A 17620-nucleotide genomic window follows, 5' to 3' on the forward strand; every position below is an offset into this window, starting at 1 on the left:
CCCGGCAGAATCACCAGTTTCCGCTACCTTTGGTTCCAATTCAGAGCCTCCCTCCACCTCCGCAGCAGCTCCGGCTTTGGACTCCAATGCTGGCCTGTTGCAACAGGTGGTGGGCGACCTAGTGGGGTCCCTTAAGAGTAGTATGGAACAAATGATATCTCGCCTGTCGGATAGGATCACTTCTCAGGATTCTATTATAGCCGGGCTAAGAGAAGCCCCCTCTAGCCTCTCCCTCACTCTCCAACACTAGTGGATCTCAGCTTCCTCCGTATGACTCACTTCCTGCTTTCTCCATGAACAACCCTTGGAGAGTAGCGTCATACGCCCCCTTCAGGATGGTCTCATCTCCATACCGGAGTTTGGAACTCGAAGAATAGAGGACTTCGAGTTCTACCCGGAAAGGCCTACAGCCTCCTTTCATAGGCTACGCAAGGCTTACGCCTTCGGCTATGGTTCGGGACGATAGGGGTACCAAAGGAGACAGTCCTCTTCTCGAGACCAGGCTCAGAGAGAATGGCTCAGATGTTTAGAGGACATGGATTGTTCTAACACCAAGATACAACCATTTAAAAGTCCCTTTACCATTTTCACAATGGATGAGGAGTACCCCGCTCCCGTTCCTAACCAAGATAGCAAGGTCGACCATATCAGCAGCCCAGAAGGGGGAACCCAATGCCTCAGTTGAAAGAAGCAGATCCCACATCTCCGTTGCTCCCTTCAATTGGAGAATTGTGGGAAGACTTGCCGAATACGTTCTCAGCTGGCAAACTCAAAACCGGACTGTGCTATGGAGCAGTTTGGTGAAAAGCTACCCAGGCTCCCAAGATAGTCTTATTCAGGCTGAATTTGACTCAAAATCACGACTAGCCAGATCAATCAACTTGATGGCTATGTCTGAAGTAGCAACCATGGCTTATGGTTTCAGAACCAATTTTTAAGCTTATGACCAAAGCCCTGACTCAAACGGTGCAGTCAGATATGTTCGAGTTTTGCCACTGCTAGAACGAATTGTAGGAAGCATGTCCTGCTAGAGGCAACCATTCGTCATGAGCCGAAATAGGTTTACTCTCTTCTAACATCTGGGGCGCAGATCTCTTCCCAGAGGTATGGTTAAGGAAGTCCAGGCAGAGGCTACGAGGTTGAACCAGAGCCTTAAAGACCGTTGGGGCCTTACGGCTAGGAGGAGGCAAGACCCGACACCTAAAGGTAAGGGACAGAGGAAATCCAGACGTTTCCAACCTTACCAAAAGAAGCAACCACGCTTCCTCAACAAGTTCCAGCAGTTGCCGTTAGTGCAGACAGCCCAACCCTCCACGTCTAAAGGTCAATCACAGCCAATTTATGTGATATCCCCTCAGCCTCAACCCTCCACCTCATACGCCATCTCTCCAGCTTACAATCAAGCCTTCGAGAGTCAAGCTTCTCAGAAGTATGACCGCTCGGGCAGGGGAGGCAGAGGTAAGCGGTCCTTTCGTGGGAGAGGATCGGGAGGCCCCTTCAATAGGGGAAAGCACTTCAGAGGAGGCCGAGGTGGTTACAGAACCAATGAAGAACTTCAGGTAGGAGGGAGGCTGTTTCACTTTCGCCACCGGTGGAACTTCAGCATGTGGGCTCAGAGCATAGTGTCAAAAGGGCTGGGTTGGAGCTGGTTGACGAACCCACCTCCAGCCAGACCTTTCCGTCAACTTCCTTCCAAAGAATTGACAGAGTACGCAGAGGACCTCCTTCAGAAAGGAGCTATAGCGAGAGTCAAGAGGTTAAAAATTTCAAGGTCGCTTGTTCAGCGTGCCAAAGAAAGGCTCACACAAAAGAAGGGTAATCTTAGACTTGTCCCGCTTAAACTTAGCCATCCGCTGCGACAAGTTTCAAGATGCTCACGATCTCACAGGTGCGGACCTTACTTCCCCGTGGGGCCGTCACCACCTCTATCGATCTTACAGACGCCTACTATCATATCCCTATTGCAAGACACTTCCGTCCGTATCTGGGTTTCAAGATAGGAGACCAGACATTCTCCTTCAAGGTAGTTCCATTCGGACTCAACGTGGCACCCAGGGTGTTCACGAAGCTAGCGGAAGTAGTAGTGCAACAGCTCAGAGCGCAAGGGATTATGGTAGTGCGTATCTCGACGATTGGTTTGATCTGGGCCCCATCAGTCGACGAATGCAACAAGGCCACACTGAAAGTGATCCAGCTTCTAGAATATCTAGGATTCAAGATAAACAAGTCCAAGTCAAGACTCACTCCAGAGTCAAACTTTCAGTGGCTAGGCATTCAATGGAATCTATCCTCACACACTCTGTCGATTCCATCTACCAAAAGGAAAGAAATAGCGAAGTCAGTCAAGCAATTTCTAAGTCACAAACTAGCATCAAGGAGAGCTCAGGAAAGGATCCTCGGCTCTCTCCAGTTTGCATCAGTAACGAACATCTTAATGAAAGCCAAACTGAAAGACCTAACCAGGATCTGGCGCTCGCGAGCAAATGTCAGGTCCAGGGACAAGCTATCCAGTGCCTCTGATTCTAAAGAATCGGCTTCGGCCGTGGGCAAAAGTCAAGAATCTATCAGTGTCAGTACCCCTTCAGTTCCCTCCACCAGGGATCACCATCCACACAGACGCGTCCTTAAGCGGCTGGGGAGGGTATTCCCAGGTCCAAAAGGTTCAAGGGATTTGGTCACCCCAGTTCCGTCAGTTCCATATAAACGTACTGGAGGCAATGGCAGTGTTCTTGACTCTGAAAAGGTTACACCCACCAAAGTACTCCCACATAAAGCTAGTCCTGGACAGCGCAGTGGTAGTACATTGTATAAACAGAGGAGGCTCCAAGTCACGTCATCTAAATCACGTCATGATAGCCATCTTCTCCCTGGCAGACAAGTTCAGTTGGCATCTTTCCTCCACCCACATAGCTGGAGTGAGAAACGTCATAGCAGACGCCCTATCCCGATCAGTACCCCTAGAGTCGGAATGGTCACTAGACAACAGTTCGTTCCAATGGATCCTTCAAAGAGTCCCAGGGCTACAGGTGGATCTCTTCGCATCCCAAGCGAACCACAAACTACCGTGTTATGTAGCCCCCAACCTGGACCCTCTGGCTTACGCCACGGACGCCCTGGCTCTAGACTGGACAACTGGGAGAAGATTTACGTCTTCCCTCCAGTGAATCTCCTTATGAAAGTATTGAACAAACTCAGGACATTCAAGGGTCAAGTGGCTCTAGTAGCCCCAGACTGGCCGAAGAGCAATTGGTGGTACCCCCTGATTCTGGAACTGGGCCTTCGTCCCCTTCGGATCCCCAGTCCCAAGCTCTCCCAGTCAGTACAAACGAAGACTGTGTTCGCTTCCTCAGGGATTCTCAAAACCCTAACTTTATGGATTTCATGAAGTTTGCGGCAAAAAGAGATGCGAATATTGACCCTCAGAATATTCTCTTCCTGGAATCGATAAAAGGGATTCAACTTTGAGGCAGTATGATGCTGCTGTCAAAAGTTAGCAACCTTCCTGAGAGAGTCAGATATCAGAATCATGACAGTTAATTCAGCTATATCCTTTTCAGATCATTATTTGAAAAAGGTTTAGCAGCTAGCACGATTACGACAAACAAGTCAGCTTTGAAAAAGATATTTCAATTTGGATTTAACATAGACTTGACGGATACCTACTTCTCGTCTATTCCTAAGGCATGTGCTAGACTTAGGCCTTCTGTGAGGCCTACGTCAGTTTCATGGTTCTTAAACGATGTTCTAAAACTGGCTTCCGAAACAGATAATGACACATGCTCGTTTATCATGCTCCTAAGAAAAACCCTATTTTTATTAAGCCTAGCTTCAGGAGCAAGAATTTCAGAACTGTCGGCTTTATCCAGAGATCCGGATCATATTCAATTCCTTCCCACAGGGGAAGTCCTACTTTCTCCCGGAACGGAGTTTTTGGCAAAGAATGAAGATCCTTTGATGAGGTGGGAACCTTGGAAGGTACTACCCCTTCCACAAGATGTTTCCCTTTGTGGCAGTTTTCAACCTTACGAGCCTTTCTATCCAGGACCTCCTCATCCTCATCGGGGCCCCTCTTTAAGAGGGAAAAACAAAAAGGTGGAACTTTATCCATTAAAGGCATCAGGCAACAAATCCTGTACTTTATTAAACAAGCCAATCCTGACTCTTTCCCAAAGCACATGATGTCAGAGCAGTAGCCACCATCAATTATTACTTCCAACATATGAACTTCGATGATTGAAAAAGTATACGGATGGAAATCGCCGACAGTGTTCAAACGCATACCTTAAGTCCTTGGAAGCTCTGAAATTCCCAGCAGTAGCAGCGGGTAACATAGTTTCCCCTGACTCTAACTAAATTGTAGTAGAAGATTCAGTCCTCCTTTCTACCTGCCTCACCCAACAGTTCGTCTATTCCTACCTTGTTCATTGGCATTCACCTTGTGTCTTAGTGCTTTAGATTGTGTAGTGCCCCTTTTGTCTGGTTAGGGACACTCACAGATGATTGAACATTGATCTCATAGATGTTAACCCACCCCTTATTTTTATGCTAGGGGATACATCATATTACAATGGTTACGGGTTTTGTATATTAAGTCATATACATTCCTGAGATATATTTTTATTGTTGCTTAATGTGTTTATGTATTTTTATATTGATTGCTATTATTCTTTTGATACATTTTGTTACACAGATTTCATTAATGACATGTAATCATTGTACCTATATATATGTAAATTACCTTATGTTATCAACATGATTAGTTTTAAGGGTAATTTAAGCATAGTTTAATTTTATTTTACTGTGTATATGTATCTTTTTAGCAATTATATTTCATTCATTTATATTTTATCTTTTATTTGAGACCCTTTTTTTTAAGTTACTTATTTTGTTTTATTACTTGTTTACTTTATATACAATCTTGTGCTGTTTCTCTGGTACGATTTCGCGCAAGCGACACGAGCTGAGCCCAGAAAAAGGATTTGACGTAAGGAAAAATCTATTTCTGGGCGATTGGCTCGTGTCGCCAGCGAAATCCCACCCTACCCATCCCTTCGCTCAAGATTGTCTGCTAACTTCAGGATGGCCACCAGAGGCGCAGCAGTCGGCAGCATGGGATGGAGTAGTAGTAGTACGAGCTGCTCTCTGTGGGACGGCTCCCCTCTTGGAGGGTTTTGTAGTGGGAGATTTTCTATTGGCATTTGGCTCGTGGTAGTGGTCTCACTCGCCTAGTGTTCATACGACACCCTCCTAGAAGGGTGAGCGAGTCAGTTATACTGACCTTTTTCTTTATTTTATTTATTCTCTGGTATGTGTTAGTACATTTACCCTAGAAATAATAGATTAAAGGATATTTCGCTGGCGACACGAGCCAATCGCCCAGAAATAGATTTTTCCTTACGTCAAAATCCTTTTTATGTATAACCATAAAATGTAAGATTTACTTTAAAACAGTATCAATTATATTTCAAAGATTAATATGAACCATACTAGGATATTTTTCTGTATATTTTGATGAAGGATGGTCTTTTTAGGGATACTTTGGTGTTTGCATGTTCAGGATAGGAGTTTATGAACATTTTTAGAGGGGGGTTATAAACATTCGCGGATTCTAACTATTCGCGTGGGGGGTGGGGTCTGGTACGCATCCCCCGCGAATACGGGGGGACCACTGTAGTACATATACTATAAAAATTCTCGTCTCAGTAAGAGAGAGATATTACATGAACACTTGGTGGCAACAACACAACAGCTCCTCCCCCTCCTGTCACATTACTTGATATATTTGACAGTTTTAGTACCTGGAGTTAGAGAGAGAAGATTGGAAATTCCTTCATTCTTACATAAGTTTTTAAATTTATAAATTAAAGTCTTACTAATTCGCTATAGTATTTTCTTTAATGAATTGATATTATTGCCGTTTACATTAATATTTGAAAATAGTAAATAATTTATTTATCATGCAAAAGACATACATCTCTGTAAGAGAGAGAGAGAAGAGAGAGAGAGAGAGAGAGAGAGAGAATTATTATTTTTACTATGTGATATCATTTAATTTTATTAACCTTACTAATAGTACAATGTTAATCAATACTGATATTTGAAAATTAGTCAATCATTTTTGTATCATAAAAATGTATTTAGTCATGAAAATAACATCAAAATACACTAATTGGTGGTTGTTTTCATCTGAAAACCCCACGAATAGGCGAATTTCCCACAAATAATGGGTAGATATGGTCCAGAGAGAAATCCGCGAATACGGGGGCCCACTGTATCAGAACTGTCTATCTTCTCATGGGCATTAGACTCTCTTCTTCAGAATTCGTTCTTCTAGGAAGGGTGGTCAGGTGGGTTACCTCCCAGCCAGTTTGGGATACTTGTACCTCCCTCCAAGTATAAGTCTATCCAATTGTTAAGACCAAAGGTTTGTTCCACATATGAACAAATGGCAAATTTTTTTATCAATTTGTATTTTTCACAAACCTGAGGTCTCACATTTTACTGCCCACCTCTAACCGCCCCTCTCTTTTTATAGTTCCTGGGTTGGGCAAAAGACTAGCACATCACGGAGTGTGGTGCTCGGTCTCTGACCAGCTCTCACCTCATACGTGCAGGAGTAGCCAGATCTCAGAGATTCCTTCTTATACAATCTTTGATTGTTTTTAACCGGTTTCCAACTGGCGCTAAAGATTTATCCTATTGTTAGGACCTCAGGTTTGTTAGCTATGAAAAATACAAATTGATAAAAAATTTATCATTTTGTCTGTCTGCAATTTTTTTTTCCACACTTTTTCTGCCTGCCCTCAGATCTTAAAAACTACAGAGGCTATATGGCTGCAAATTGGTATGTTGATCATCCACCCTTCAATCATCAAACATCAAATTGTAGCCCTCTAGTCTCAGTATTTTTTATTTTGTTTTAAGGTTTAAATTTACCCATGATCGTGCATTTGGCACTGCTATAGGTGCCAATAACACAGGCCACCACGGGCCATGACTGAAAGTTTCATGGGCTGTGGCTGAGAGTTTCATGCCCCATGGCTGAGAGTTTCATAAAGCATTATATATGCTGTACAGAAAACTTGAATGCACTATAGAAATTTAAGCCCATTGTTTATCACATTGCACAGATAATATAAGCATGTAGAAACTGTTCCAGATTGTGAAGTAATGTGTTTTGTTCCATGATTTTAATACTAGATCTGTTTAGTCTGAGTTTACTATAAGAGACCACAGTAGGTTGTTTTCAAATGTAAAGTTGGGATTTGTTCATTGCCATGGAACTAATGGCTTCTTAGCCCATAGATTAAACTTATACGTAAATGTGGCCATCAACTTTTAAAAAAAAAGTTCATCTTATATGCCAGGAAGGATGCTCAGTAATTAATGAAGTCTCTTTTGTTAGGGTGGTCAATGGACATGTAAAATCTTATTTCTTATTTCATTACTTACAATGTAAATGTTGATAATTGATTAATTACATTGTAAATTTGTTTAATGGTCTTTTAATATTTAAATATTTTTAATGGTCATTATTTTTTCAGGCTCTTCTTGCTCAGCGTGAAATTTTTGAAAAAAATATGCCTCAGATTGTTGCTCCACGACAAATTATGGCAACTGAAGATAACAGCATTGAGCTTCCTTTACCAAGCCCCCAAGTTTCCATACAGTGTCGTATGTACAATTGTTTTGACTATTCAAGATGCTCAATTCTTTCAAACTTTCCAGTCTTTAGTTATGACATTGATCAGTATAGACTGCCTACAAATGACTTGGAAGTTTTTGTTAAAACAACAGTAAAGCAAGCACTGGGTTATAATTCTCATGTCACCACAGATCCAAATGAAGCTTGTGTATTTGTAGCCTTAGTAGGTGAAGGAATTGGTTCAAATATAGACAAAGTTAATTTGGAAGAAAGTTTGCACAGTCTACCTCACTGGAATGGAGATGGACGCAATCATGTCCTTCTAAATTTAGGAAGAACATTTTACAGTAATAATATATTTGAAGGCATCAACACTGGTCGAGCATTAATAGTTCAGTCACATTTCAGTTCCCAGCTGTACCGACCAGGATTTGACATTGTATCTCCTCCACTCCTTGGTTTACCAGGTGGTGATTTATGGCATAATCTTCCTCCAGTTGTGCCTGCAAAACGGAGGTACCTTTTGACTTTTCAAGGGGAACTTCCTCAGTTGCGAAATTATTTAGATAAGGAAGAGCAAGTACCTAAGAATCCTGTCTTAAGAGAAGAAGTGTCTATTGTCGAAGAGCTTATGCAGTTAGAACAGTCTCACACGGATGATCAGTTCTTGTTACAGTTTACATGCCAAGGTAGTGGAAGCTATGGAGACTTAGATGAATGGCAGATATGCGAGACAGAAACAATGCGCACACGTGTGTTAAGAGATTCTACATTTACTTTAGTGATGTCTCCACCAAATACAAATGAAATCACCACCATTACCCTACAGGCACGTATATATGAAGCCCTGAAATATGGAGCAGTTCCTGTGATTCTTGGGAATCACATTGAGTTTCCATTAAAGGAAACTATTGATTGGCGTAAATTAGCAATTGTACTGCCTAAAGCTCGTGTCACAGAATTACATTTCCTTCTTCGATCAATTTCGGATGGGGACATTCTTTTCATGAGACGCCAGGGCCGTGTGATATGGAGCGTTTTTCTTGGCTCCACTCAAGTTCTTCTGGATTCAATACTTGCAACTTTAAGGGAGAGACTCAACATTCCCCCTCTTCCAGCAGCAGAGGAGCCCTCAGTCAGTGTCTTCAATGATTCTTTTGTGGTAAGATATAAAAAAAAATTAAATTGTATTCCAAAATTATTTCCATTTCCAAAAAAAGAAAGATTTTCAGTTATTTTCTTAAACTTTTATCAATTTTTAAAGCTTCATGTTTGGTAATTATTTGCAACTTAATTTAATTATTTTCAACTTAATTTTTCCAATAGCTTCAATAGCTTTCTTAAATATACAGAAGACTGGTACTGATTTCATTGTAGTTACAGGTTGATATCAAACATTTTATGAAATTTTTTTACTACTGTATTGTACTTTCAACTCTGACAGAAATTGAGAACTGTAAGCACTGTAATACCTAAAAACTCAATATCTTCCAGTTATGATTTAATACATGCTGGTATGAGATAGCAATTAGTAATCATGATGTTGATTGTTACACAGACTATGATTTTTGCTGTTTTTAAATTAGCATCTTTCCTTTTGGAAGAGTACTTCATGAGGGTTTTGTAAATGTTACCATGGTATCTGGTTGATCCTTACTATTTTCTAGCTTGATGATAGTTTGCAGATGTATTGTATTGTATCACTTATGTGTTTACTCCAGTTATAATAAGAACCAAAGCATGAAAATCATGAAGGGTGGTAAATGAAACATTCTTGGACAAATTTTATATATTTACTTATGTATATAGCCTGTTTTATTATTTGCCATAGTTGAAAGTTGAGTTATTGAGTTGATGAAAGAATACTTAGGGTGGTTATTGTTAAGTATCCTGCAAACAAGGAACAGTTTTGTCTTACTCAATATTATAAGCATCATCTTGCTGCTTGGCTATCATCCAGTGCAGACTTTGTTTCCCTGTCTTTCAAAGAATTTCTGTTCACTTTCCCATTCACAATATGTAGTAATTTACTTTTGTTTTAGCTAGTATATGATCTGTAGGCTTCATTTATACTATCCTCAGTGCTCTCTGTAAGTGAAGTATATGAACAATATTTTTCTCTAATGCACAAACATATTTCACTTAGCTATGGTGTAAAGCTTAACTGAGCTTGAGTCATCTGGGATTTGAGTAATTTATTAAGTAGAAGTCAAGGTCGCCTCATTCACTTTTTTAATTATTTTCCACTTTGCTATGTACACTGCAGACTTGTATTAACTGTATTTAAATTTTTTTTTTTTTTTTTTTTTTTTATTTCACCACTGCAAAAACTCCAGCATAGTAGTTATTTTTATTAATTGTCTGATGATGAGCAGAGGTAGAACTTTCTTTATAATGATAAAGTATCTAAGTAAAATTTCCTTAATGTCAGATATTTTTGCGCATTCTCAATTTTATAGAATAAGGTATAAATATAATGTTTAATATCTCTTACATCCTTGATGTTAGTGTGGGGCACAGGGGCCTTATGACACCATAAGCACCCTTATGGCGCTATAAGGTTCCTTATGGTGCCGATAACTGGAACTCGTCCCATTATGGTGTCATAAATTGCCGATTTTATGGCTCTAGCCAAGTGCCATAAAACCGGATCGCTGATATCCGAGTCCGCCGGTAACCGAGTCCGTTGGTAACGGGGTGGGGACTGTACTTTTTGCAAAATTACATTTATAACTGACATACTATGGTGTATATGAGCAAATTTATAAAAAGACATCTCATGAGCCACCAGTTGATTTTAGTTGGTATAAAAGTTGCTATTAGGGAATTTATGCTATAGAAATAATGGCATCTCTTTCCCACCTGATTCCCCAAATCGATGGTGTGTAATATTGTTACTCACCATGAGTGACTCCGTCCACCACCCAAAACCTGTTATAGCTACTCGTGAGCATGTCCGTCCGCTAAGGGTTAAGACAACTTTTCATTTTCCCTGACTTGCTGTTTTCTTTTTCTTTTACGTAAATATGTTGTATTTATAATTAAATGTTTTATTCATACTAACCAAGCAATTATTCAGCTGTAGGATCCTACCATAGCAGACAAAAATTCAAACTTTTGCGGTGGTGCCGCCATCGCTAGAGTAGGTACCAGTTACCGACCATTTCCGGTAAACAGGTATGATGACATCACACCCTCAATTGGATTTCAGCCACAGACTCCATCTGTGGGGAGGAAGGAGGGCTCGAATCAAATAACTGCTTGGTAAGTATAAATAAAAACTTATTTCAATATAAAAATATAATTTTTATTCAGTGTCTTACCAAGCAATTTTTCTCTTGATTCCATATTAAAAAGGGGAGGGTAGTGGAGATAACACTTTCTGAAAATAATGTCAATTCTCAAAAAGGGTTAAATTGTGATAAAATAGGACATATGCTTGTTATACCTTACCTTGTAAGCAAGCCACTGCAGGTTTAGTGTTGTTCTGGTTGGCACTCACCTTAATAGAGAGATTGGTAGCTAGACCATGCTTCTTCTCTACAAATGGAATGGTCCTTGAAATCATGGGCCTAACTACTGACTTAACAAGGAATCAACAAATACAACAATACTCTTGCCCTGGATGAGAACCAGATACAATAGTGAAAACAATATGACATAGTTACCTACACCAAATAAAAACTAATGCCTCTTATGCTCTAAACCAACTTGAGCGTACATCCAGGTGCTAAGTACCTCCAGACTTCCCAATAAACCAACAACCTTGATACAAGGCAAAAATTATAGAGGGACAGAAAAAAACCCTATGTTGCTTCTCTTAATAACATGTCAGCAATGGATAAAGGCCTGAGATCACTACAGTTCTTGAACACCAACTTAGATCTCTAAAACGTCAACTATAAGATTGCTAATAACGATAGGTTATTACGAAACGCCAGTGAGGTAGCAACAGCTCTCCTCCGTTGGCCTTCACCTTCAACGGCGGAAATGACTTGTCATTGACATAGTCGTGTGCCTCAATGATGAGAAATCTTAAGAAGAAAAACAGAGCATTCTTGAAAAGAGAATGAGAAGGATCCTTCCCTGAACACATAAGCATGAAGAAGGACCTCTCACTTTCTCCGTTCTATGAAGATAATATCTTGGCACACTCATTGGGCAAAGAAAACTTTTCTTCCTCTGGCCTAGAATACCCATAATATACTTTATGATGAAAGAGTGAGGCAAAGGGTCTGACGGATTCTTGTTCTTCACCAAAAAGTGAAGGGCTAAAGAACAAACTTCATCTCCTTGAGATAAAACTACCCTTGTCTACAGCGTGGAACTCGCTGACACGCTTTGCTGACCCCAGGACGATTGAAAAGAGTTTTCTTAGTCAAATTCTTCAAGGCATATGACCTTAGAAGCTCAAAAGGAGGGCTGGAAAGATACTTCAGGACTATATCGAGATTCCAGGCTATATAGTCCTTAGGCACTTTCAATGTTTCAAAAGACCAAATTAGGTCTGTCAGATCACTATTCGATGACAGATCAAGTCCACTATGTTTAAAAACTGAGTTGAGCATGCTCTATATCCTTTTATCGTAGAAAGGGATAACTTCCTTGTAGACCTCAGAAAGAGAAGGAAGTCGGCAATCTGACTCACAGTGGTTTCAGAAGAAGACTTTAGCCTGTCCACACCCTATTTTGAAGATGTTTCACTTCATTTGGTAAAGCTTGTTAGAAGAAATGCATCTGCATCTTGCAATTGCTTCTGCAACTCCTCAAGAAAAGTCTTTTGCTCTGACGAGACTCCTGACAGTCTGAGGCCTGTCAGAGCAAGAGCGGACAACCCTTGGAGGAAGCAATGGAAGTGAGGTTGTATGAGAAGTGACTTCTTTTGAAAAGGGACCTAGTAAAGTCCACCAACATGTAGAGAAGGTCTGGAAACCACTTTTTTTTGGGGGGGGGCCGAAATGGAGTTATTGATGTCAGGTGAATGTTTTGATGTAGCTTTACCTTGTTGATGACCTCCCACCCCCTGATCATCCTGAAGGGGGGGAATGCATAAGCATCTACCCCAACCAGTTCAGAAACATTGTGACTACTGCCCAGGCTAGAGGATCTGGAACTTTGGAGCAGAACAACTGAAGACGGTTGTTCCTGGACATTGCGAACAAATTGATGGACGATTTTCCCCAAGCCTTCCAAAGATCCAAACATACCTTTGTGTTCATCATCCACTTCGACGGCAGAACTTGACATTCTCTGCTGAGTTTGTCCACCAGCACATTCATCTTCCCTGAAGAAAGCATGGAACAAGACTTATACGATGTTCTTCTGCCCATAGAAGGGGATCTCATACCATCACGAACAAGTGAACAAGCGAGTACCTCCCTGCTTCTGAATGTAGGATAGGGCTGTGGCAGTGCCCACATGAATGGCCACTACCTGACCTTTGACTATGTTCACAAACTCTTGAAGGCCCAGGAACACTGCTATAAGCTCCTTGACATTGATGTTGGTATTGATCATTGAGACTCCAAACTCCCAACACTTTGTGATACTGAAGGAGGGCTCCCCAACCTACATCTGAGGTGTCTGAATAAAACTGAAAACTGCGGTTCACTGGAAGAAGTGACACACCTTCCTGAGGTCTTTCCTTTGAATTCCTCCACAAGAGATTGCTCTTTATCTCTTTTGTGACCGGGAAAACTATCGAGTCAGGTTGTGACTTCCTGTGCCAGTTCGCCTAGAGGAAGAACTGTACAGCCCTCAAGTTCAGCCTTCCTAGTTTTACGAACTTCTCCACCGATGAGAAAGAACCAGCACACGCGTCCCACTGTACTGCGAGCACCACAGACTGGTAAGGAACTGCTGAACTGACTGAAGGCAGAACTCCACTCTTTTTGAGGACAGAAAAGCCCCGAGAAGTTTGAGTGTCCAGTGTCATTCCCAAATAGCGAAAGAGATGCATTCATCCCCATCAAATGCAGCTACTGTCTCATGGGATTTAGAACCCAGGTGAAAACCGGAGATGCTGTCGACAGGCCGAAGCACAGCGCTCGAAACTGAAAAATCTTGTTTTGAAAAACAAATTGGAGGTACTTCCTGGAGTCCTGATGGATTGGGACATAGAAGTAGTCTGTCAAGGGATACCATCCAATCCCTCTGACAAAGCAAGTAAGTAAGGAACTCGGCATCTCTATTTTGAACTTTGTTTTTAGAACAAAGTGGTTTAAGGCACTGACATTTAAAACAGGCCTCCAGCCCCCTGATGCTTTGGGGACTACAAATATGTAGCCTGTTGTAGAACCCCTTCTACATATCAGTGACCTCTTCCACTGCATGTTTGAGAATCAAGGATTCCACTTCCTCCTCGAGCACCAAAAACCCCTCCAAGTGGGAGTATGCTGTTAATACAATGGAGGCCTTGGAAAGGGGAAGTCTTTCCCAGAAAGGAATGGCATAGCCCAGACATAAAACTTGAATAACCCATGGATTTGCACTCCTGTTTTTCCACTCTTCCCAAAACAGGTGCAGCCTGGTGCCTATAGGTGTGCAAATGACAGGAACATTACTTGTGTGCTGGCCTAACTCTGACTCTTGACATGGACTTAGAAGGTGGGTGAAGGTTGGCGCGAGGTCTGGTAAATGGGTGAGACTTCCCCCCCACGAAAAGGCTGCTTCTGAAGCTGCAAAATGGGCTTAGAGGGCATCGCAACTGCAGTTGAGGACTTAGGGTGCTTAGTGGATTGTGCAAGCAAATCCATAGTGGACTTCTTTTTGAGCACTGAAAGGATATATTGCGCTGCACCTTGAGGAAATAGGTGCGACTTATCAAGAGGGGAGAACATAAGAGCAGACGTCTGCACCTCTCTAATAGCCTTATCAGAGCGAGAAAGAACTCCCAACCAGTCATCCTGTAGATCCTCAGAAAGCAAAGGGCAGTCCTCCTTGCTAACACTCCAATCAACCAGTCCATAACACTGAAGATTTCCAAGACCGTAAAGAGGAGACACAACTCCCAAGGAAGGAGCTTCCCTGGTGGTTATGTAGAAAAGAAAGTGGAGGAAGGGTGAAAGATACTTTGCCTTGTTCTTCTTAGCAGACAGCCACTCATCCACATAGTGAAGAGTCTTCCTAGCTGCAGAGGAGGACTACTTAGGAAGGAGATTTTCCACATAATGAAGAGCCTTCCTAGTGCTTCTTTTTCTTCATAAGGAAGATCAAAGGAGGTGAACTAAGAGTGGCTGGTGCAAAATGGTCCAGAAAATAATCCAAAAGAAACCTCATCAAAGAAGCGTATGCTGTTGGAGTTTGAGTCCAGTCCTGCTCTTGCACTTGGTCTTCATTCTCTGAAGACGCAGGTGACAGGGCTGTTGCTCCCTCTTGCATGACGCTGTCTTATCCTGAAAGAGGGGACAACAATTTCTTTTGAAGTGCTGTCCAAAAGGAGCCAAAGCAGGATCCTCATGCTGGGATTAATCCGAGCGAACGATTGACAAAGACGTAGAAGCAGGCTTCGAACTTCCAGTAAAAAATGTGTGAAGTCAACCGAGAGTGAACTGACCATTTAGTCAGTACCAACACCTGTCGCTGCTCAGTCAAGTCCGCTGAGTCGCGAAGGGAAGTTTGACAGTTGTGAGTCGAAACAATACGATACAAGATGGGGAAGGCTGGAAAACTGTAATCCCTAGATCTCTTGACAGGGATAGGGGAACTCATCAACTACTGTTGATGACCTCTTAAGAGGCAAGAGGCCATGAAACCACACCAGTGACGCAAACCAGGAGGAGATGAACCACTGGAATTTGGCGACAACTGCGCAGAGACACCTTTCCAACTGCGCTCAGTCGAAACCTGATTTGACACTTCAGGATCAACGGAGGGAACGACTGCCTGTGGGCAAGTCCCACCAGTCTCCCTTGGACCTCCATATGTCTTCTCCGCAAGGCGGGGGAGCAGGACAGTGACCTTTGTCTAGAACTTGAGGGATGGACAGCCATTCCAGATTGCGCTACACTAGCACTGGGCACTGGGTACATTCATTTCACTTTTTTCCATGAACGATTTCATGGAGGAACCTAACTCTATCATAGTTTGGGCCAAATACTCTAATTTCCTCTCAAACCTTGATTCGAGGCTGGCAATAGTATCGAAATTGCAACATGGGAAGCTGGCAAAGGAGTAGGAAATGAAGAGGTTGGAGGACTGAGAATAAGAGAGATTTCCAGGAATAGGAGAGGAAGCAGGAGTAGAGGTCTCCGCTAACACAGGATAAGGCAAAGGAGCTACACTAGCCTTACTATAGCTCTAGGGCCTTCCTTCCTCTTGCTATCTTGAATCACTTTCTTATTATGGGAAATGCAAGGAAGTACACAAGGAATATGTAGGATAATCAAAAACAATTAAGGTTAATTGCTATAATCTAAGGATAAGGTTACAAGTTGAGTAACAAAGGGCAATTGAAACCTTAACAGTAAACATAACATAAAAAGGTTCATACTTGATAGTAAACAGGAATGTTAACTTAAACTGTGACTAATCCTAAGAACAAAACAAGAGGAAATATCACAATACGTATATACAACATGTGGCATCCAAGGTACAATAAGGCTACATGGTGGCTGACCCATGGCAAGAATGTCAGCGAGGCAGGTAGAAAGGAGAGATCTAGGTTAAACTACTTACTACTACTCAAGCAGTGTCAGGAGAAACTGTGTTTCCTGCTGCCACTGCTGGAAATTTAAGGGCTTCTAAGGACTTAAGATAATGGCGTTTAAATACTGTCGGAGATTTCCAGCCTGTGTACTTCTTCAGATCATCAAAATTCATATGTTGAAAGTAATTGATAGAGGTAGCTACTGCCCTAATATCATGTACCCGAGGGAAGGACTCTGGGTTGGCTTGCTTAATAAAATATAAGATTTGCTGCCCGATTCCTTTTAAGGAAATGGTGCCTCCCTTTTCTCTCATAAATAGAGGGCCTGAAGATCTTAGGGCAGTTCTATTTAGGTATGCTCTTAGGGTAGTAACTGGACATAAGGACGGGTCCTGTGGAAGTGGGAGAATTTCCATGGGGCCCACCTATCCAGTGGATCCTCATTTTTAGCTAGAAATTGACAATCTGGATAAAAGTAGCAACTTCTCCTGAAGGGAGAAAACTCTATATGACCAGAGTCTTCCCTAGATAGAGCCGACAGTTCAGATACCCTGACTCCTGAGGCCAGACTTAAAAGGGATAATGTTTTCCTCAGGAGGGGTAAAAAGTCACATGAGTCATTATTAGTGTCCGAGGCTAATTTGAGGACATCATTCAAGAACCATGACACAGACTTGGGCCTCTCTGATGGTCTGAGTCTTGCGTGGCCTTAGGGATAGATGAAAAATAAGAGTCTGTCAGATCTATTTTGAATCCAAACTGGAAGATTTTCTTGAGTGCAGATTTAGTAGTAGTAATAGTACTAGCTGCTAAACCTTTCTCAAACAGTGTCCTGAAAAAGGATATGGCCAGATTGGTTGTCATGGTTTGTGTATCAGAATTCCTCAGGAATATAGCTAGTTTTTTAATTGCTGAGTCATATTGACGTAGGGTCGATTCCCGTTTATCAGATTCTAAGAATAAGATATTCTTAGGGTCGATATTGGCATCTCTTTGTGCCGCAAACTTCATGAAGTCCACAAAGTTAGGGCTTTCTGAATTCCTGAGGAAGCGAATACAGTCCTCGTTTCTACTAGTTGTGATAGTCTGGGATTGGGGATCCGTTGAGGTCGGAGTCCCAATTCCAGTAGAAGTGGGAACCAGTTGCTCTTGGGCCAATTGGGGGCTATTAGAGCAATGTGTCCCTTGAACGTCCTGAGCTTGTTCAGAACCTTCAAGAGAAGATTCATTGGAGGAAAGATGTAAATCTTCTTCCACTGATTCCAATCTATAGCCATGGCGTCCGTGGCATAAGCCAGAGGGTCCAGGTTGGGGGCCACGTAACAAGG

At 41.9% G+C, this 17620-nt stretch overlaps 1 protein-coding gene across 1 annotated transcript in view; it reads left to right on the plus strand.

The window, feature by feature from the left end:
• The window catches only part of LOC135224548 (exostosin-3-like), a 247063-nt gene that overhangs the window by 104355 nt on the left and 125088 nt on the right, over window positions 1-17620 (plus strand). The window contains exon 4 of the mRNA XM_064263646.1: window positions 7545-8807. Coding sequence (XP_064119716.1) covers window positions 7545-8807 — 1263 coding nt within the window. The remainder of the gene's footprint in view (window positions 1-7544; window positions 8808-17620) is intronic.

The sequence above is a fragment of the Macrobrachium nipponense genome, chromosome 12, assembly GCF_015104395.2.
Source record: "Macrobrachium nipponense isolate FS-2020 chromosome 12, ASM1510439v2, whole genome shotgun sequence".
Lineage (NCBI taxonomy): Eukaryota > Metazoa > Arthropoda > Malacostraca > Decapoda > Palaemonidae > Macrobrachium > Macrobrachium nipponense.